The 23,320-nt window shown below is 40.8% G+C and overlaps 2 protein-coding genes across 2 annotated transcripts; one reads left to right on the top strand and one right to left on the bottom strand.

Annotated features, from left to right (window-relative positions):
• Positions 1 to 360: 360 nt before the first annotated feature.
• Positions 361 to 7,487, bottom strand: LOC137914513 (nucleolar RNA helicase 2-like). The gene is made up of 16 exons (XM_068758052.1): positions 7,353 to 7,487; positions 6,258 to 6,485; positions 5,805 to 5,948; positions 5,411 to 5,486; positions 5,102 to 5,277; positions 4,408 to 4,525; positions 4,129 to 4,314; positions 3,870 to 4,015; positions 3,390 to 3,539; positions 3,113 to 3,274; positions 2,723 to 2,842; positions 2,468 to 2,541; positions 2,135 to 2,294; positions 1,856 to 1,990; positions 1,474 to 1,518; positions 361 to 1,283 (listed from the first exon to the last, which is right to left on the bottom strand). The coding sequence occupies exons 1-16, from the start codon at positions 7,434 to 7,436 to the stop codon at positions 1,026 to 1,028; spliced, it is 2,262 nt and encodes a 753-aa protein (XP_068614153.1). The 5' UTR covers positions 7,437 to 7,487; the 3' UTR covers positions 361 to 1,025.
• A 2,821-nt stretch (positions 7,488 to 10,308) lies between these two features.
• LOC137914511 (globoside alpha-1,3-N-acetylgalactosaminyltransferase 1-like) lies at positions 10,309 to 21,787 on the top strand. The gene is made up of 10 exons (XM_068758050.1): positions 10,309 to 10,370; positions 16,481 to 16,612; positions 17,442 to 17,474; positions 18,369 to 18,503; positions 18,675 to 18,783; positions 18,913 to 19,026; positions 20,395 to 20,511; positions 20,686 to 20,819; positions 21,140 to 21,217; positions 21,640 to 21,787. Exons 1-10 carry the CDS (start codon positions 10,309 to 10,311, stop codon positions 21,785 to 21,787), a joined length of 1,062 nt encoding a protein of 353 aa, XP_068614151.1.
• The last annotated feature ends 1,533 nt before the right edge of the window (positions 21,788 to 23,320 follow it).

Genomic DNA, 23,320 nt, shown 5'->3' with positions numbered 1-23,320 from the left:
TTACGCCAGACTTTAACGAGTGTATTGGCTTTTCTACGTGACGCAGGGATATCGAGCCAACGCTAAAGGTAGTTTATATTAGTCGAAGGTGATGCTTGCCTGCGCATCACAATTTTGCATTCAGGCCCTGAAGGAGATTCAGAGATTCAAATTAAGGGTCAAGTTTCTCCTCCAGTCCTCAGTCTGGCAATCCCAATTTTACTACATCAAATTATATTTAGGTGTTGGTTATACAATCACGTACCGGTACTTATAATCTTAGCTTCTTTCAGACCAGCCCAATTTCAGTGTCAGGTTCCCAAAAATTAGATTCTCAAACAATTAATTCTTATTGCACACCACATTCAAAAGAGAAAACAGTCAGAGTTGACCTTTTTTTAATGGAAAAGTCATTTCATTCAAATGAATGGAAGAAGTAGACAGTTATTAAATAAAGCCAATTGCAAAGCAATCATCCGATATATATTTTGGGGAGAGTTTTCAGCAGAAATCTCTCATCAAGCACGACTGTAAAGGTTAACACCCATATCATCACTGTCCTGTGTGCCGAGAGCACAAACACAGTACCCCCCCACATTACGATGAGGTTGCACTACAAGTGCACCTTAATGGAATGACAACCTTGCCAACTTATGTCTCGGAGCCATATCACAATTGGCAAGTTTTCACACTGCACGGTCAGAATAGTGAGTCTTCTTACAGCGGACTGCGGCTCGGGTCTGACCAGCGTCCCAGTTCCCCAAACATCCAGAATGAAAGGAGTAACACTCATCCTCGTTGGATACTATACCCCATTTTAAAACCCAGAGATGGACAGACCGAAGTCACCAGATATTGCAGGGTTTAACTTATATTTAGCATATTGTGCATTTAAACTTAATATTTAAAGCTTTCAATTGAATCTCATGATGGCGAGGCCCACCTGTAATAAGAAAGTTGCTCTCGTTTACTGCCAATAAAAACGGAAAACCAAATCCGGATCACAATCCAGATCAGTTATCAGTCCACAGGCTGGAAATCAATGATCAGAAGGCTTTACTGAAGCTACGCTTTTGTCCTCTGTTGCCATCCCCGCCACTTCGGGAGCCACCAGAATTTCTCCCCCTTCCACCCCTGAACCTTCCGCCTCCGCCTCCTCTTCCTCCGCCTCCTCCTCTTCCTCCCCATCTTCCTCCTCCTCCTCCTCCTCCTCGGTCAGAACGTTTAGGGAATTGCTTCTCTTCTAGCTCTGGGAGCTCGGCGGCTATAGTCAGCTGCCAACGGCGACCATCGGTCCAGCTTTCCTGTTGACGGTGAAAAGGGTGAAATACAGCAATCCGTTAGCATCGACAGCACATTTGAGACTGAATAAATCTTGTCTGCTGGTTGCGCTTTCGCACACGCACACTAACCGAGGCATAACTTGTACATTTTCCACATGTTGAATCTTCTGTCTGTAAACACCTTGTGCTACGAGATCATAGTTGTTCTCACCTGAATCTCCTTGACTTTGTCAGCTGGGACATCGAAGCAAACTCCCTGTAATAAACACAAAACGACTGAAGGTGAATGTTTCTGACTGCAGTTGCCTGTGAGATCAGCACCCTCAGGAGAGCCTCAGACGTCTTATTGCTGTGACAGCTCGACAGTAATAAAACTGTTTATTTCAAGACAAATATATGCATTCTTCTTTCACTTTGATCTTTTATTTGCTACTGGTTGCCAAGACGCTACTAAGTCCATGAGGGATCTAACATTCAGCAGTTAGCAGGACCAATTTGCAGTCAATCTGAACTTCTTAACGGCAACGCCACGTCAAATATTCTGCTCCCGCAAATGACGTGCGGTCTCTTCAGGGAGTCGTGTATGCACGTACGGTTTTGTCTTTGAGGAAGGTCATTCGGTGGATGTGATTCTCGATATCTTCACCAAGTTGTTCTTTGATTGTTCTCCAAGCGTAACCCATATTATGCATCTCCTGAGAACAAGCCAGCTGCATCGTGTTGTAACCCTGCAACAATAGGAATTAGGTTGAATATAACTGGAGGCGGAAGCATCATAAACTCTGGCTGCTTCCTTCTTTCATTTGACAAAGGAAAAACAAAACCAGAAGGAAGCAATGGATCATTTATGGTAAGAATGAAACCCAACTTACGGCATCAGAGTTGAGCAGCGACCTCTGTTCTAAACTTGTGGCTCCAGAAATATGGGCCAGGGCGGCTGCTAGTGCTTCCACGGCTCCTCTTTCCTCAATCAGTTTCTCAGCTGATGCTCTGAAGTAGCCGACCGCTGTGACTGGAACGGAGTCCAGGAACCTAAACAAAAAGAAACAAGTCATAATCTGACACTTTGTTTCTCTCGTTGGGCTGCATCCAAATCAAGGAAATGAAGGGCCGAGGCTTCTGGGGGAGACCGGCTCTCTAAATCTCCTATCAACGACATTAGCAAAACAAAATATACATTTGGATCTCACTCTCAGGTTTCCTACCTGACAGCATCCTTGCTTGATGACTTGATGATTTCGCTGGCAGTGGGAACGCCAACTCGTCTGAATGAGATGCACTGGAAGAGCACAAAATAAAACTTTGTTTGATTCTCAACCGTAAAAACATCTGAAGCGGAATCATTCAGACCATAAAACGCCAATATTATTATGCGCACGGTGAGTTTTTTTGTTTTTGCAAAAGTACTTAAACTTTATTGGTTGCTCCTCTTTACTACAACAGAATCTAAAGCGACGTACTGCTTTGTCTTCTACGTAGCGCAGCTGGTCCTCCTCTCGCCTCTGGTAGAAACAGATGCAGACTCCGGTCCTGCCTGCTCGGCCGGTACGTCCCGATCGGTGGATGTACGATTCCACATCCTGAAGGAAACGGTGACAGAAACGCTCTCAGAACAAGAACACGCCTCCATGAACTACAATGAATGAATCATTGCTCCACCAGGTCAAACGAATGCCGTGGCAAGTCGCAGTATGCAAATGTTGACCTTTCAATGTATTGTCTTTTGATAGTAGGTTCTACACTTTAAAATAGCATCAATCAAAAACATACATCATAAAAGGCACATTAGAAAAATGCAAAGACATTCTCATGTCATTCAATTATTGTTGACTGCTGGTAACACAGCACACCTTAGGTGGAGAACACTGGATCACCAGGTCGACCTCGGGGATGTCTAAACCACGGGAAGCAACGTTTGTGGCAACCAGAACCTCAAAGGTCCCGTTCCTGAAGCCCTTCAGCGTCATCTCTCGCTGTTTCTGAGGAATGTCACCGTGGAGGGTCTGGGTACTCTGAAAACAAACACACAAAACCCCATTTAGGTTGATTGCATTCGACAGGTGGTTCTTTTTAATTCTCATGTTATTGCCGTAGACCTTAACGCAAGAACTTATTCCAAACGTATACCTGTTTGAGGGACGCATTCATCGCGAGTTCATTGGCATTTTTCTTTGTTTCGCAGAACACGATGGTTCTGCCGTGGCTGCCGCTGTAGACCTGGATCACGTCGCCTAGAACGGCTACGCGCTGCGACCAGTGGCACTCTATGGCCAGATGCTACGAAGGACAAGGACAGACAGAGGAGAGAGAAAGAACAACCAGGGAGGGGGGACAGACATTTTCATTAAATCAGTTGGCAGCAGCTTTTACTTCATTATTACTCCACTGTTGTTGATGATGATAAATAACTTTTACTGCAAATCGACTTGGCTTTCCTGATAGAGGTAGGTGACGGTATTTAACGGTCTCGATGACTAACAGCCCCCTATTACAGGCGACTTTTAGAGACCCAGGCATTAGAAATAAGCCTGCTGCGATGCTTGCTGTATGGAACCCAAGAAACACTGAACCTCAACTAATCACACACTCTAACACGCACAAACTCACTTCAACAGTCGTTGCCGCTTTCTGGGTTTTCTTGCCAATCAAGTCGATATGCTTGCACCCCGGTCTCATGTATTTCTTGGCCACGTCATAAACCCAGGGGGGGCAGGTGGCAGAAAACAGAAGAGTCTGTGGGTTGGAGTCGGAGCCTGGCAAGGAGAGAATACACGAATGGTTCCTAGTTTCACATACAAACATCACGCACAGCTAAATCCCATCACGCCTAATATGAACACTTTCATAGTTATATTTTTTAACTTACCATTTTTATACGATGTGGACAGAATTTCTTCGACCTGTTCGGTAAAGCCCATGTCCAACATTTGGTCCACTTCATCCAGAACAACATGCTTCAGTTTGGAGAGGTCAAGTTTATGGTTCTGGAGGTGATCTTTGATTCGACCAGGCGTCCCAACCAAGATATCGATACCATTCCGGATGGCATCAACTGGACAAGAGGAAGTTCAACACAGCAATGAGCAGGTGGGTTAACCCAAAGAGTAACTTGATAACATTAAAATTAGAGAGGTTTGTGACTTACGCTGTGGGTTGTACGAGCTCCCACCATAAAAACAAGAGATCGAAAGTCTCTTTATGATGTCTTTGAAGTCCTTGGCGACCTGGATAGCCAATTCTCTGGTTGGAGTCAAAACCAGGACCTAAAGCCGGAGCAGAGACTCCGTTATAACACAAATTGAGAGCTGCTCACATTCATCTTGGAATATTGGGAGTTCAGCCAGTGGTATGAAAGTCATTGGCTAAATTCTAGTTCCTCTCGTTAACCCTAACCCCTTGCAGAGGTGTTGGAGTGTTTGAAATATGCAACTGTCAAATAGGATGCCAATCGTTAAGTCAGAGGATAAAAGATGGAATGATTAAGATTACTGTCAGAACCTTTATTTATTAAAATCAACCAAAAAGCAATGAGAGCAATCGCGTCAGTCACTCTCAGTAGTTGAGCAGCAGAGTTCTTAGATGAGGTGCCCGGTTTGCTCAGGCACCCCTTAGAAACACGGAGGTAATATACACACTGCCAGCATCATCAACTAGTGGCAAGCCTGACCTTTATGCACTTCTGGGATTTTCTAACACCCCTTCATTTTTAGCCTGCATCTGAAATCCGTGTATTACGAAGGCTGCCTGGAGGCAACCAGCCATCAATCCACACACTCCTCTATAGAAGAACGCACAAAAGGAGGGGTAGGACCAAAGGGAAGAAGTGAGAATGTGCACACCTTTGGAGCCCGGCCTCTGGTGAACTCGGCATCCTTCTGGAGCTTCTCTATCAAAGGGATGGCAAAGGAGAAGGTCTTTCCTGTTCCTGTTCGGGCTTGAGCGATTACATCCTCTCCATTGTACACATGATCGAAGGTTTGCACCTGAATGTCAAACAGGTAAGAGACTCCCCGAGCTGAGTGATGGAGACAGATGTGACAGGGGGGGGAAAGGCATATTAACACACACACCCACAGGTCCCTATGCAGAGAATGGCGTATTCCAGGTTAAGATACATACAAGTTTACAAATGTAAACATGACGCCTACCTTTTAGTTTACTGATGGTGACTTCAGAGATGCTGAAGTTGGAGAAGGCGCCTTCCCTCTGCTCCGGAGTCTCCTCCTAAAACAAGTAACGACAGTCAGTCACTGTGATCTTTCACGTTATCGTCCCTGCACAGCCCAGAAGCGTCAACTTCAAAAGAGTCAAGGTCAAAGCAAAGCATGAGAAATGTCAGCACGTTAAATAAAAGCAAACGACTTGTTTTCCCGTAATTCACCAAGTATCGTTGCGTTTGACTAATCAACAAAAACTGGAATATAATATTCTCTCAAATAAAAACTATGCAACGGAACTCAAAGATCTGGGCGACAACTCAAAAAGCGAGTGAGTGAAGTCCTCCATCGCAACGATCACTAAAACCGAACAAACGAGTCGCACCGTTTCTTTTTCGCTGTCCGATTCTCCACTCGATGGGGATGGTGTCTGGAGAGGAGTCTGCAGAGGCGTGTTCGGAGTGGAATGTCCGTTCATCGCCTTGTTAATGTCTTGATCTGCCATCATCTTCTTTCGTTTGTTGGTTTTCTACACCAAGATAAAAGTGAAGTCATTATTTGGTGACGACAGAAGCCGTTGCATCTTCACAGGAGAATCTGGAGACACCTTGGTGCGCTACTCCCAAGATGTAATGCTTTTAACTGCCCACAAGATGATGCCATTGTTCCTTCTACCAGAGGCCATACTTTACAGCATCTGCTCACACACACTTCTGTAATAGTTTATGGGTTTGGGGCAGGGTGTCTCATGGGCTCATCAATGTAATATTTTGCCTATTTAGAGCCAGTAAACTGCATATATCAGTAAGAATACACGTTGAAAGTACCACGTTCTTACCTCTGCGTCTACTCCAGCGCCCTTCTTGGTCTTCTGCTTTGGTATTTCGACACCATCACAGTTGCCGTTCATCTCTGCGGCCTCAACCTTGTGTCCGTTCAACTCGTCCGCTGCCAGCTTGTCTTTTTTTGTCTTTTTCTTCTTTGGTGCTGGAGGTTCACAGTCTGTGTCCTCCTGGTCCTGCAGCTGCATTTTCTTCTTCATTTTCTTACCCTCCTTGATCTTTTTCTTTAATTCCATTTTTAACAGGATAAAAAAGGGGAGGGTGAAATGTAAGTTATGCTACACAAATGTTTCTTTTGAAAAGCTTCATTTTGCACATCTGGCATCACAGAGGCCCGTCTCCTGGTAAAGGAAGTCAACTCAGATACACATGGCCCGTGTTTGTGAGGACAGATGGGCACACAGAGTCGGACACTCGTACTTTCACTGATCCTGAGGGACATTTGGTCTTACTTTGTGTGTTTTGTGTAGTTGTTAAAGTGCATTTCTCTTGATCAACAAGATTAAGCAACACTAGTTTGGTAATCACTTAATCAAGTGTTCCACTGACTTTTAGTTAATTATAGTAAATTAAGGATTTACATTCAACACTGGCAAAAAAAAAAAAACTTTTTGAACGCCACGCTTATGTGACAGTTCGTTATTGTGAAAACCAGAGACAATGACTAATGCATGCTATAATTATTTTTCTGTTACGGCGTTAACCATCTCGTTTTTCCTGTAGGAACTGCAACGCAGTCCGCTCTCGATCTCCACGTGTCCGGTCCGCTAATCCACGTGTTCTCAAAACATAGCATGCAAGGCTAAACGGCTACACACGTAAATGTCCATTAACGGCATCTTATTCGCGGATTGTATCCATACTTGACAATATATCATTACTGGTCACATTATAGTAATACACTGCCATTACCGTGACTACATTAACCGTGTTTATAGCTGGTAAATCAACAGTTAGCTAGCTAGCTAGTTAGCCTCGCGTCCGGGTTAGCACGTTAGCATGTTGTCAAACACGGAGCAGCCGGGCCTGACGTCGAACGAGCGACGCGGATTATTGAGCTCAGTCCCGGCAACGCGACCGACTCCGCTGACCTTCAGAGGTTTGACCTCCGCGGCGGCGTCTCCGGCGTCTCCCATCTCACGAATGTCGGTTTCAAATGTGATTTTTGACGGCATTTCGCGCCCCTGATGGAACCCCTCGAAAGTAGACGCGCAGGCCGAACGGGCTCGCGGATTAAAAGGAACGCGCACATTTGCGCGACGGCGCGTGTTCGCGAGCCACGCATAGAAATAGAGGAGGGTAGACGGGCGCTGCCCGCAAGAGCGCTCCGTCTCTCGATCAGAACTGTTGGGATAAAGACTGTGCGATTCTTGCGTCATAATATTTGTAATGAATTATTAACTATTATTAACTATTGTAAGAATTACAGTGATAAGCAAAACGTATTCCGATAATTGGAGTGTTTTCAACGAAATGACATGAACCTACATTTGTATGAATAATCCTATTGAATTAAATTATTTAAAAACAGAAAGTTGGGACAAGGCACTTTCCAGGTAGAACAGGAGACGAGCTGCAGGGAAAGATATAACTCAGCTCGCCCCATAAGAGCAAGCACTTTGGCAACAGAGGCTACTGAATAAGTGTGCCTGTGTTGTCCTGATTTTTGATCTTTGCCGACCTTCCGAGTGGGTGAATGCGATGTGAGGCTTTAATCTGGATCTCTTTTCTTCATCCGATTTGGTGTGCTCGTTCTCTGAGTCATTACATGTGGTCATATTTACACGGAACTTAAATGTGAGAATAACAGCAAGATCCGGGGCCGTAGTCAGCTGGGATAGGCTCCAGGAACACCTGTGAAACCACAAAGGGGATAATCACAAATGGTAAATTGAAACCTTTCCTGTCACTGGTGAGTTTTTAATCACCCCAGTGTATCTAACATTCCTCTTGAGGGTTTGTTTGTTTAAGCTTAATAAATAGGATTGCTAAAGAGAATGCAAGGACTGTCTGAAGCCATTTTATGACCTCTTTTCAAACAACCTAACGGATGTCTTCAGCGAAAAGAAGCTAACAATTAACTTTAACATCAGCCATGTGACTACCAATAGCGTGACACCATCACCAGTGTTTTACTATCAGAAGATAGGGTGGAGAGAATGTACATTTGGTTTCTGGACTTTTTGTTCAGTACTGTAGATTAGCATTTTAAAGGTTTGACACAAATGTAGTTTAGCAATGTGGGACTTCAATAATTTAATAAAATGTAAATACTTCTTGAATTTTCCAATACAGTAATACCTTGATACACAAGTGTAATTCGTTCCTGGACCGAATTTGTAACTCAAATCGCTTGTATGTCAAATCAAGTTTTCCCATATAAAATAATTGAATAAAAATGTATCCATTCCAGCCGTCTAAAAACACTCAAATCAACGGTAATAACAATGAAGAAAATGTTTTTAATTGCTATATAGATACACACACAAAATGATATAATAAATGATACACCTTATTAGTGAATGTGATGTTATTATGAGTTTAACCTTCGAGACGGACGATAGCGCTCATGGCGTTGTGCAGCGCTCATGAGGAGCAAGGCAGAGAGAGAGTTGGACGTTACGTAGACACTTTATACCGTAATTGTACCTTACATAAACTTAAACATCATAAAATATTGCTCGCAGGCTTGCTCGTATTTCAGAACATTCATATGTCAAAGTGCTTGTATATGTCGAGGTATTAACTTTACCTATTGCAACGAGAACAGCACTCAGAGAGCGCAGACCTCCGCCAAGCAGCTCATTCCCCCATTACACCGTCCACATGGTGATCTGGTGATCAAAAGATTATAAATTGTTCTTGTATCTTTATATTGATATTTTTTGCCGAGGGGGGCTGAAGGGGTAGTGGGGGGGACATAAGCAGTGAGATGTTTTGTTTTTGCTTTATATTATATGCTGAGTTTAAGTTACTCGATGTTCCAGGGTCACTTAAGAAGAATAGAAAAAATATAAATCTTTTATTGTCATTGTCTGTTGTACAACGAGATTAAAATGGCATACAATCCCTGCTAGCAAACATTCACTCATACATCCACAGGAGATAAAATAAGATAAGAGTACCGGTATATACAATCATATATAGGGGCCAGTTACCAGGTGTCTGCAATCAAAGGGGCCTTTGTTGCAGACGTGAATGATGCTGCTGCTGCTGCTTTCCGGTTTGTTGACTCTTGAAGCCAAGCTTTCTACAGGTGTCGTTGCATTCCTCCCTTTCACTTCTCACTGTCTATAGGTGTCTTTGCATTCCTCCCTTTCGCTTCTCACTGTCTATAGGTGTCTTTGCATTCCTCCCTTTCGCTTCTCACTGTCTATAGGTGTCTTTGCATTCCTCTCTTTTGCTTCTCACTGTCTATAGGTGTCTTTGCATTCCTCCCTTTCGCTTCTCACTGTCTATAGGTGTCTTTGCATTCCTCCCTTTCGCTTCTCACTGTCTACAGGTGTCTTTGCATTCCTCCCTTTCGCTTCTCACTGTCTATAGGTGTCTTTGCATTCCTCCCTTTCGCTTCTCACTGTCTATAGGTGTCTTTGCATTCCTCTCTTTCGCTTCTCACTGTCTACAGGTGTCTTTGCATTCCTCCCTTTCGCTTGAAAGGTATTCTGTTTTGCTAAACATTCAGAGTTGTTTCCTAAAAACAAACTCACAAAAGGTGCTGATGTTCTGTGTTGAACTGGTTCATTACTGATTGTGATGGGTCAGGCCAACAAAAAACTTTCCCATTCTCTCTCTCTCTCGCTCGCTCTCTCTCTCTCTCTCTCTCTCTCTCACACACACACACACACACCTTTTACTTCATGCGCAGTATGTTTTTCATCTGCTTAGGTTCTGGATATTCTTCATACATAGTCTGTTAGAATACAGTGGAAAAGCTAATCTACTTAGTTTAGCTCAGTCTCTGTTACATAATTTTAATAATATTTCACAGTATTTGCGATACAGGCACTGTTTGGCTGGACAATAGCCTGAAAACGCCAAAGATCTAATATGGTGCGCAACATTTCCAGTACTTTCATCTTGTCAATTGGTGCCTCTCTTCTCTTCCTTATGTAAGTACCCATTCTCTCTTCTCTACAACTCCACAGTGCAATATAAATGGAACAAACGTACAACCAAAACAAGAATAATAAAATAGAAGTTAAAGGTAGCAAAAAAAAAAAAAAACTTTGATCTGCAATTAGAATAATTTGGGGATTTTAAAATTCCAAAATACAGCTCATGAATTTAGCGTAGATTATCCTGTTAGCTTCAACATTGTTCTATATTTACAGGGTTTGTATTTTGACCACTTTCCTTTATGACCTGCACAGTTTTCTACACACCAGTCCACTTGGTACTTTGATCTGAACTAGAAGTCTAAGTACTAGATGTGGACTGCCTGTCCAAGTGTTGAACCTTTTGTTTTTGATTGACCTGCTTTTGGGGGTGGTGGGAAGGTTCCGCACCGGTGTGCAATCAAATAAATGGCTGCGCCTTATTGAGGAAACGGTGTGGCACCAGGCCAAACAGAATGGCTGTGTTCTGAGATTTTCCTCAATTTCCTGTAAGTATGGCTGTGACAACACCAAATCACAAAACACCAAAAATCAATTTTTGGTGTTCTGCAAATCCAATTTTTTTTTTTTTATTTTTACATATTACCATGATTCTACTGGACTAATGATGTCAATGTTTAATGAACTGCTAAAAATAGGTTTTATGGTCGTTGAATATAAAAATCTAAATAACAGAAAAATAAGACTGTCGTTTTTGGTGTAAAGCCAATTACGAGGGGAATGAGCCGCTTGTCAGAGGGTTGGGCTCTCCGAGTGCTTTTCTAGTGAGTGATACGAACACTGATACGATTCTGTGAGTTTGAGCTTTAAACTATTCAGGCAGAATAACAGGCTCATTGAGTTTTATACATTTTTTGGTGCCATTAGTATTGGTATCTTTTCATCCCTCTGTCTGGGTGAAGAAATAATATTGTTTCCCTCTATGGCAGTTTCACCTCACTGCCAGAGGAAATTAAATTAGACCAACTGCATAGCATTTATATGCAATTTGTCAGTGTGATCAGAGCTGGGAGTTTGCTCATAGCCTGTTGTATTTATGTTAGCTCCTGTAGTGACACCTTACATTCATAATGACCACATAATGACTCACTTTTTTGTTTTAGCTGACTCTTCATACACTTAGCTTAGAAAAGAGTAAGTGGTTTTCACTTTTGCCGGCCCCAGAAAAATCAATTGAAGCTTCTGTTCTGGTAAATATCCAGCTGCTAAAGAAAATCATAAACCTTATCGAGGCATTGTTTATTACATTAAAATATAATTTTTCAGATAAATAGTCATTAAGCAGAATCATTTTCTATCTTACAATTGACTGGTAATGAAAACATCTCTGTGTAATTTATCATCATGCAATATGATGAAGGCGTTATTATTTTTCTGCAAGAAGCATTTAAGATAGTTTTTTTTTCTTTAAATAATGTGGTAATTAGGAAATGGACTAATTTAGATGAATGGAGGACGCATTTAGTCCATTTATAAGATTGTTGAGTGATGATGAATTCCATTTTCACCCTTCCGATTGTTAAGATTTTTTCCTTTCTACAATACAATCTTTATTTAATTATCCATTCATCCATCCATCCAGAATTGCTAACATAATTTAAGATATGAAATCAAACATGCTTGAAATCATCCTACATGTTTGTGCACTGACATTTACAGGCAAAATATATTCCTTAACCCTCAGTCACCACAGGATTATCAGTGCCAATCATGTCAGTTCATGTTTTCTCCGGCTGTGTTTGGTCTGCAAAGCAGTCTTGAAAATCAGCTGTCGGCTATGTAGCCAGCCTGCAGCATAAATCCCTCTGATTTTACATGTATATGCATGTATCCAACCAAAATGCAATTAAATAGAAATGAATAGAAACAGAACTGTTTTCATGCAACAATGAATTAATATTACACAAGTATAATATTGCCACAGTTAAATTAGTTCACATCTATCTTCAGGTATTACTTTTCCATGTCTGAATCAGTTTTAGTTTGCGTACACCCATGGCCAGCTAACTACTCACATGTCATGTCAGTTATTGGGGGTTGCTGTCATTAGTCCTCCTTGCTAAGAAAGCCTGTTGGAGCAGACATCTGATAACAACTTAGTGTGGCGATAAAAGAGGTTCTTGTGAAACAGTAAAACAAATGTCCCTGCCTGGACCACTTTGTCCCTGAGGTCTGACACTTCAGGCATTAACTATAAAAAAATGTACATTGTGAAAAGCAAATCGCATTCAATAAAAGCTGTCCATGTCTCGGTGTCTTGTTGCTGTGGGTCTCTTTCCGACTGTTTGCCTTCATGGTTTCAGGCCTTATGGTTCCTTTTGTCTTCACTAGTGCTGTTGCATTTGTTCCCTGCTCATTGCATGCATGGAGTCATCTTCAGGTGTCTGATAGATATCCCCCCTCCTGCATTCATTTTCTGCTCAAACACTCCACTGATCACACGGACTTCATCACACTGAACACTCACAATTTATTAACCCTTGTGTGGTGTTCGGGTCTGTGGGACCCGTTTTCATTTTTCATTAAAAGAAAAAGGATACAATTACCGTATTTTTTGGATTATACGTCGCTCCGGATTGTAGGTCGCACCAGCCAAAAAATGCATAATTAAGAAGAAAAAACCATATATAGGTCGCACTGGAGGATAATCGCATTTTTGGGGAAAATTTATTTGATAAAATCCAACACCAAACAACATATAGCACAAAGAACATGCTAACACGTTTACCAAAATATCAGGTTTTACTCCGAATCACGAAATCCAAGGAAATCTTCATCCTCGGTGTCACTTTTGAACAACTCCCCCAACTCGGCAGGTAGACAAGACGCCGCTTCCTCTTCTACGTCGCTTACATCAGACTCGTCGTCAGTTGCAGTTCCAATTATTCCAGCCTTTCTGAATCCCGACAGGATGGTTGCGGTTGTCACTGAAGCCCATGCTTTGTCGATCCATTCAATGACTTCCAGGAAAGTTGCATGGCGCATTCTCCCGGTTGCCGTGAAGCTGTGCTCTCCATCCGTCATCCACTGCTCCCACAGGTTACGCAAAATTGACTTAAAGCTCCTATTCACGGAGATATCAAGTGGCTGGAGTATTTTGGTTAAGCCTCCAGGGATGATGGCAGGTATGGAGTTGAAAACTTTTAATTTATTTTTTAACTGTGGTGTGATGTGCGCTCTCATGCTATCCATCACAAGCAGAGCTTTGCGTGCTTTAAAGAAGCCATCCGGTCGCTTATTGTAGCACTTTGTAAGCCACAAGTTCATCATTTCTTGATCAATCCACCCTTTCGCGTTCACTGCGACTTCAACTGAGGAGGATTGGATTTTTGGCATGGTTTTTCATTTGAAAATGACCATCGGTGGCAGTTTTGATCCGTCTCCACAACATGCCAGCACCACTGTGAAGTGTGATCTCTCATGACCAGTTGTAACGATATTCACACTTTTTTGCCCTTTCTCTGCAACACTTCGGCCCATGGGGATGTCAAAAGTGAGGGGGACCTCGTCCATGTTAATAATATGATCCGGTGTCACGTTGTGATCACTTACATGCTTTTCAATGAACGCGCGGAAACTGTCAACCTTGGCTTGGAAGTCCGCTGGCAGTTTTTGGGACAGTGTCGTCCTAGCTCTGATAGAGAGGCGTTTGCGTTGCATGAAGCGGTAACACCAAGAAGGTCCTCCCGCAAAGCCGTTTATATTCACCGCCCTGGCAACCACCTGGGCGTGGAGACGCAACTGCACCGTTGACAAACCTCTCCCAGCAGCACGTTGTTCAAGCACCCATGCGTGAACTCGTTCCTCCAACTGCGGCCACCTAGCTTGTCGCCCGCGATTAGCTTTCTTTGTTTTCTTCATTTCAGTAAGCGTAACCTCCGCTTTTCGCCAGTCCCTTACAAGTTTTTCGCTCACTCCAAACTTTCTTTCTGCTTCTCGATTGCCGTTTTCGGCTCCATATTTCACTATCTGAAGCTTGTAAGCCGCGGAATATGACTTTCTTTTCGGCGCCATTTTCAATCAGCCCTTCTAATTTGTGTTTTTAGATAACAGGTGTGACAGATAACTCTGAACCTCCAGAAACCGCGACAGATTCTGACGGGTCACAGAGTTCCCTGTAACACCTGTTATAGAAATGTGTAGGCTACTGTCTCTGCGCTCACAGATTTTGTAAAAAAAAAGCATATATAAGTCGCTCCGATTTATAAGTCGCACCCCCGACCAAACTATGAAAAAAACCGCGACTTATAATCCGGAAAATACGGTAATTATTTTTTCAAACTGAGACTCACTGGCTTTGGCTCATTTTATGTGAAGAACATATATCAGAATACATATTTAATAACAACACACCCCCCCCTACACATTTCTATTACATATAAGATGTTCGGGTCCACTGGACCCGGGGCTAATAGAAGTGTGGAAATTGATGTTGTGTGTACTACAAACCCACCTACACACCTACACACACACACACACCTACACACACCTACACACACAGCAGGCCTAGACAGGAGGATGACAGAATGTAGGTACACAGAAAATCAGTGGGTCAAATGTGCGAGATCTGGGCTGCCTGTGATGCTCAGAGCTCCCACCTCAACTGCTGACTTCAAAGAACAGGCCTGTCAAGTCTTCCAAGTTTGTATAAACGGCTGACACATCCCTGGTATCCTATGTGCCAAAGAAAGGCAAGAATGTGGTACTCATGAGTACAATGCACGGGGATGGAAGAATCTGTGACCAGGAACATCACAAACCAAGATCATCATGGATTATAATGCCACAAAAGGAGGGGTAGACAACATGGGAAAGCTGGTGACGGCCTACAGCTGCAAACGGAGGACTCTACGCTGGCCACTGGTGATATTCTCTCAGCGTACAATGCCTTTGTCATTTGGATGGCACGAACCCAGAGTGGAAACGAGTGAAGCTGCAGAAAAGACGGCTCTTTCTTGAGGATCTGGGAAAGGCATTGGTGAGGCCACAAATGAAGAGAAGAAAACATATCCCCAGAACCCCAGCCTCTGCAGCCATGGTGAGGAGGATTCAGGAGGAGAATGCTGGTGCCCTGTCCACCCAACCTACAGAACCACAGTCTGCAGAGCCTGAAGTAAGTGTGTGATGCTGCTGCAGTGCATGTCTGGCACTCATGTCTTGTGAGAGAGAGAGGTGTTAGTAAAATGTCTGATCTTTTCATTATTCTAGGTTGTGAACACCAGCAACAAGAAGAAGCGGTGCGAAGTGTCCGACCCAAGATGGACAGGAAAACACAATATACATGCATCAAGTGCAAAAAATATATCTGCAACACACACAGTGAAGCTCTGCCCCTCATGTGTTGTATAGGCTAGCGGCTAAAGGCCATGTGTTCAATGGGGCTGATGTGTTGTCTTGACTGATATGTTTACTCTGAGTTCAGCTTGTGTTGTGCACCTGAATGGGTTAAATTTCAAGTTCAAAGAAATAAAAGTCAGTAGTTTTGAAAAACCTTGCTTCACTTGTAAATGTGTTGCCACTCATATCTTGATTTTAATTGATTTTCTTTATTATGTTTTAAACAAAAAGATTTTTATAAATGTGACCTAACAAAGGTAAAGGGCAAATACTAACCATATATATTGTTTATACTGCTTGTAATTGGGATAAGGTAAACATATGTTCAGTATTTTAATATAAAATTGTGATTGTGAGGCATTAAAAGCCACAAAATGCAACGGGTCCATCAGACCCACGAACACTGGCTGAGTAACAACAATATGAAAACCACACAAGGGTTAAACTTGTTGCTGTGTGTCTTCACAGAGTCGTCTACACAAGATTGGACATTTCCAGGTAAAGACTCCATAACAGAACATGAACAGCAACATCACTCGCTAAAGCGTAGCAGCACACAAAGTACAGTCAGCAAGAGAAGAAAAAAATGTGTATATGTAATCTCTAACTTCAATCAGAGAAGGCGCCAAATAGGGCATTATCTTTACATTATATTTGATGAATTGCTCACTAGTTCATTCCCGATCAAATTATTTGTGTTTTTTCATTGTCCATTTCATCAAATCAATCCTGTTGTATTACTGACATCAGCATGTGCTTGTTTGAAGTTTTTGCCAACTGCTGGATGTTAATTCTGAGCCAGAGGCGACTCAAGTGTCGGAAACAGGGAGGGAAGTCCTGACAGCCGATTGCCCAGAAAATGGCAACTGGAGGGTGAGACTCCATGGAATGCAACCTGGGTGAGAATACACCTAATTTTTGACTCACATAAATGAACATTGACCCGAACACAATTTCCATCTGAACTTCCTGACACTCTTGTTTACACCCTGCCCTGTTATTAATGAATAACTGTTATTAAGTCATAAAAGTAGAAATAGTAAAGCAAGTAAAGGAGACTTCTGTGTAGGTTCTCAGTCACCAAGTTCCATGTACCGTATTGGCCCGAATATAACACGACCCGACTTTTTCAGCCTAATTTCAATGCAAAAAACATTGTGTTATATTCGGGCCAATACAGTAAATCAAGATGAGCATAAAAAAATAAAGAAATAAAAAATCAGATGGACTTTGGTTGAAGACGTTTCACCTCTCATTAAAGAGGCTTCTCCATTGTTAAATGACTGGTAGAGAGTCCAGGTACTTATTCTCCTGGGTTGGAGCAAAAAACAAACAAAGGACCGAAACCACCAAGACAATAAAACAAAGAACTGCAACCACCAAGACAATAAGACTCGTCAGGAGGAGTTCCAGAGAGTCTCTAAAACTGAGGACATACAAGATCGTGTGCAGTTTATCCCATCACTGACCACATGCTGCAATTCCTGTGGCATCTGGCACTCTGGTTTGTTTTTGTTAAATGGGTCTTCATTGTTGTGTTTATTATATATAATGCTTTAGAATCAATAATAAAGAAGTTTTATTGTCATCATATTAGCATAAGGCAACGACATGATGAAATTCAATTCTTTAATTGTTTATTTTTTAAATATGTGAATATTTTTGAGTCCCCCATTTACTATTTTGTGAATTTTGATGAATATCTTGAAATGTACTCTTATATTCCAGACTGAAGTATGCTCAGCCAAGCACACAGAATGGGTAAGCTAGTAAAACAGATATTGTATATTTTGTTGACTGTGTCCCTGCACACTGTGCCATCAATGAAACCATAGCAGCACACATAGCAAAAATAGCAAAATGGTACAAAGCAATAAAAATAATCCATGTCTCAGTGTCTCATCTGATTTATAATCTGATTCATCCATTCATGAAAACAAATTATACAAGCAAAGCAATCAACACATTTATGTTCTCTGGAATGAAAAGAAAATGGATAGAATATTTATTTCCAGATGGATCCAACCACAATTTAGTGTTTTTGGTGTTACTTTGATCTTAGACATATTTAGTTTTCATACCTTTTTTTAATTTGTTTGTGTGTGGGGGGGGGACAAGGTTCAAAATAAATGCAAAATAAAAAAATAAAAATAAAATAAATGCAAAATAAATGCAGGTTCAAAATAAATGCAGTCTGAATAGATGCTAGATGACCACTTGTCTAATTATTACTATTACTATTCTTTCTTTCTTTTTAACAGCAGATGAGCTAAAGCAGAGGAGGCTTGTTGTTTATAGAGTTACCTATCTAAGATTGAAATCAATATCATGACAGGGTACAACTTTATTGCTGTTACTTCTGGCAGGCAGATGCTAAATGTACAATAATGAAAATCATACTCAAGATCAAAAATCATCTTTAAATGAATTAATACTGTAAACATTTTAGTTTTTTTGCTTGCTTGCTGCATCATAAAATGAATTGCTTTAATGTAACGATGATGATGAATGTGAAATAGTTAATATTGAAAGCTAAACTGCTCTTCGTAGTTTGACTTATTGACTAAGAGAATTAAAAGGACAAAAAAAAGCTATAAATGTTTAAATATTTTAAGAACTTTATGTCTGAATCCACAATTTCTTAATCTCGCACAGACGCCCTGATGTGAACGCAGTGACGAACTGGAATGTTCCTCTGGTTTGGGAGGGAACCTTTGACCCAGTGGTTCTGGATGCAATCTATAAGAATATGGACCCAAGAATTGCTGTGGTGGTGTTTGCTGTTGGAAAGTAGGCACAGACTCAATTGGCCTGGTCTCCTGCTAAAACCTTATAAAGCTCAAAATGGACAATGGCTTCACTTGAATGCTACTTATCATCAGTATTGTATAATTTGTCTTAAGTGTAGTATTTTCTTGTCTGCTAACTGGTTATGCGCCTGATGTCATGCTATCATAACAGATACACACGTTTCCTGAAAGGCTTCCTGGAGTCTGGTGAAAAGTATTTTCTCGTTGACTTCAGGGTCACTTACTACATCTTCACGGACCATGAACAAGAGGTGCCACATGTGAGTTTTCTGTTTTTTAGTGCACATAGAATCACACAGAACTATTAAACACCAAACGCATCCCATTAATGTTGAAGGAGATGTAAAATGCAATTTATGTGTTTAATTTTAACTTTTCTTTTTGGTCAGATTAAACTAGGTAAGGGCCGAAAAGTTTTAGTGTTAAATGTCCCCAGTGCCGTCCGCTGGCAGGACGTAGTGCTTGGCAGGATGAAATGGGCTACCATCGCTATTGACAAACAGGTAGGTAACACACATAATCAGCCGCTCAAAAAATGTAATTAGTTTATTCAGTTGATTGCAATAGTCGGTGCTTAACAAAAGGAATAGCTCTGTTTTTAGTCAACATAGCGTTGTCACAGAAAATAACTAGAAAAGCACTCAGAGCGCAGACCTCCACCAAGCAGCTCATTTCCCTCCTAATTGGATTTAAACCATCAACATGGTGATCCGGTTCTAAATTGTTCTTGTTATCTTTATGCACCAACCATGAAAAGTAAAAGTGAATCAGAGTCGGGTTTTCAATGTTTTCCTGATGTCATTCTGGATCAGATCCAGAAGAGATTTTGCATGATAGTGCATAGCGGACCCCTTTATGACTGTGATTTTTGGTGAGTGAATTGAATGCATATATTACAAGGTAGGATTTTTTTGAAGAAGCCTCCATTTTAAGTAAATAAGAAAATCATTTATTTTGTATCCAGGTGGACCACTCTCAAAATTTAATGGGATCTAAGTTAGACCAAGACCCATTTTAAGAAATGTTTCCCCTCCAAGATCCATCCAGCAGTTTTTCCATAATCCTGCTAACAGTCAGACAGACAAACGCCATCAAAAACATAACCACTGGCTAAATAATGGCCAAAAGTGCTGCTTTCTCCTTTAAAATAGACATATATTCTCTGAAAGTAAGTTTTGACAGTTTCAAATAATTTGACACAAATTTGCTAACTTTTTCTAGTGAGGGAGGGAAGATTTCAGAAAAACCATGTATTTGTGTTTAATACAGGATGAAGCCAGCACTGGCAAAAAAAAAAAATCCTGGAATGGTAAAAATGTGAACGTTGGGAGTGTTCGTCGTGGCATACTTTTCCTTGTAGTGTGTGTGCCAGTGAAAACTACATTTAACCTTTCGTTATACTGTCACAGCTCCTGGAAAATGTATATCAATGCATTAAAATGAAAATTTCAGTTCCATAACTATGAATCTTTTCACAATTTGCATGAGCCTGAGATTTCTGGAGATTCTGTCTGACTGCAGGGAGGGATTTAAATCCGTAAATTGAGTTTTCAATGTTAAAATTAAATATTTTTTACTGACTCCATACTGGATCCGATCCGGATGATATTTGGTGGTGAAATGGAGATCCCCACCCTACAGGAATGTGTTAGATTCCATAAACATTGGTCAATAATCAACCGAGATACTGAGGACCAGATTTTGAAGCTACATTAACTGCAATGTTACCGAAACTGTCAAACCAATCCATAAAATCCATGAAGTCTCGGCGGAGGTAACAACAATGCTCAGTGAGGGGCATAGTAATAAAATAGGATATCTGTTATATTCTGGCCCTGACACCTTTAGACTCACAACTCACATGCTTTCAGATCCGTGATGAGGCAGACTATCTTTTCATGATGGACATCGACAGCATCTTCTACAACCGTTTTGGAGTAGAGTCTCTAAGTCAGCTGTCTGCCGTGCTTCATCGAGGCTACTATAAGGTTTAACACTTTTTTTTAATTTTCAGATACAGTAAGACACTCTATTCCTTATTTTACATAATGCCCTGCATTTTCAATTTTTGTTTCCTTTTTTTTGCTGTTCCTACTTTTGATGCCCAAGTAAGTCATGTGTTATGCAGATTTGTGCCTCATTTTCTATTTTATTTTAAACAGAGTACAAAACGAGAAGATTTTCCATATGAACGTCGGCCCATGTCAAAGGCCTACATTCCTCTGGATGAAGGAGACTACTATTACACTGCTGCAGTCTGGGGTGGATACCTAGAAGACATGTACACGCTAGTCAAGTAACCAAATCTTCACATTATTTGCATGGGAAGGACAGCATATTGTAGAATATAATAATGTAGTAGAATTTTGAATTTAGAAAACAAGCAAATCCCTTGGCTTAAAAAAAAAAAAAAAATTTAGAGTCTTTAATTTTATATATATATATATATATATATATATATACGGTTTACAGAATGCTGTTATTCAAGCACCTTATTGGGTTTTGAGGGGTTATGGCACTAATTTACTAAGGTTTTTTCATTATTAAATCCTAAAATAAATGTTATTCTTCAAACAATAGCTCAAATTTCTGCTTCTTTTTCTTTTTTTTAATCAGATACTGTTACATGCAATCGGAGGAAGATGCCAATAATAAAATTGAAGCTGTGTGGCAGGAGGAAAGTCATCTCAACAAGTACACTCACTATAATTCAATCCCTCTTTTATTATATGAATAAAATGTATATTGAAAATAAAATGTCAACTATAAAGGAAACATTTTTATTAAACTATTTGCATTTGAAAAGGTTATGCTGCCACTGAAACAAAAAATTGGTTTTGAAAAAAAAAAGCTCATTTCAAAATAAAAACAGCTATTAAAAATAATGTCATTTTATTTTTCCCCAATTCTCCATGTCTGTCTTTTTTTTTTTTAATTAGAGTCTTTGTACTTTACATATCAGTGTCAGGGTTTCATTTTCAACCCTCTGTTACTGTTTTGATGTGAACAGGATGGGCTTTACAGTTCAGGTTTAGTTTTAAGTCTTTATATTTTCAGTGCCAAGTTGTATTGTCTGTCTTCTAGCCACATGCAGTAACTGTGTCTCCGTATTGCAGGTACCTGCTGTACAACAAACCAACCAAGGTGCTGTCTCCAGAATACCTTTGGTCTGACTATGACGCTGTACCAGCAGACATTAAAGTCGTCAGAATATCCCAGCTTGTGAAGAATTATGCAGAAGTGCGACCCAATGGGGGAAACTGATGTCAAGTCAGTCAAATTCATGGTATTCTCAAAAAAAAATAAGACGGGGGACTATGGGTTTCTTTGTCTGTATTTTATATTATATAGGTATGGTTAGAGGGTATGAAAAATAATTGTTTCAGTCTTTTCCCTATCATTAACCAGGATAGAAATTTCAAACAAAAATACAGACAATCAATAGGTCACAACAATTATTAAAATAGTGCTAGATAATGTGTTTGTGTGTGGGTGGGTGTGTGTGTGTGTTATTTACAAGCAAATGGGCATTTAAAAATGATTGATTCTCTTTGGTTGGTTGGTTGGTTTGTTAGTTGGCATTCCTTATCAACAATTTATATGAATAAATACTTAAATAAAACTGCATATTCATGAGAAAATGCTGTGCTATATGACGGGAGCGTTTCATCTCTATCGCCTCACTCAGTTTTCATACCGCAGCTCTGTAATGGACATTTTCTCAGAGACAAAAGTAAAATCTCAAATGTCTCCCTTTGTTGCATTTAAGTGTCGTCATTCATTGGATTACAAGCGGGGGATGGGGGGACGGGCTGGACGTCCAATAATATAACAGCCTACAGAAAGCCAAGGGAAACAGGAACGTAAATACCAGAACCAAACTCCAAACCCACAGTCACAGAAAAAAGACAAGATAAAAATAATAATTTAGTTATTAGGTTGTCCATGTGGCAATGTGCAATGAGTTAAAAATACACTGTACAACATATGTGTCAAACTCAAGGCCCGGGGGCCAATGTGGCCCGCCACGTCATTTTTTTGGCCCGCAAGAGCTTTGTGCAGACATTTGTTTTTGTAAAATGCTGAAAAGTAAAAGTGAATCAGAGTTGATGTGTATTTGTAACTGATTTATAATCCGTAAATTTTTACAGCAGTAAGGTATCAATATATATTTTAGAACTATGCAATTGCATATGTAATATTTATAATTTAATTAACTATGTAGTAGTAAATACAGTTATTTAGCAGCATGTTAAGGAGTAATTACATTTTATTTACATTACATTACATTTACAACTGGCCCTTTGAGGGCAACCATAATGCTGATGTGGCCCTCAGAGAAAACGAGTTTGACACCCCTGCTGTACAAGATGTTCATGTAATAATTTCGAGAAGGAGGACATTAAAACCAGGTATTGCTGGTTGCTGTAATTTTAATGAATTACCAGCGAGTTCTGTTTGTGTTATTATCTCAAATTGATTAAATATAAGCGAATGAACGACAGAGCTGTGTGCGCGTTTAATTTCACTCATCTCTCACTACCATTCCCTTGTTTAAGGGCACAACACCAGGACTCTGCTCGACGGTCTAGCCTCCTCCTCTGCCAGTGGGACGTGGTCTGTCCACGTCTCTGGACACAGGACGGATGATACACGTCAACGCTCCCTCTGTCTCCTGCATGAGTCGAAGAAGAAGAGCAGAGTGGATAAAGTTTCTTTTTTGCTGTAATGGTCCGGCGAAAATTGCCAAAAATGTTTTCGTGTGTGCTAAAAACGTCCCTCGCGTCCCTTTACCAT

Source organism: Brachionichthys hirsutus, unplaced genomic scaffold (assembly GCF_040956055.1).
Source record: "Brachionichthys hirsutus isolate HB-005 unplaced genomic scaffold, CSIRO-AGI_Bhir_v1 contig_176, whole genome shotgun sequence".
NCBI classification, from domain to species: Eukaryota; Metazoa; Chordata; class Actinopteri; order Lophiiformes; family Brachionichthyidae; genus Brachionichthys; species Brachionichthys hirsutus.
This window is presented reverse-complemented; position numbering and strand designations above follow the sequence as displayed.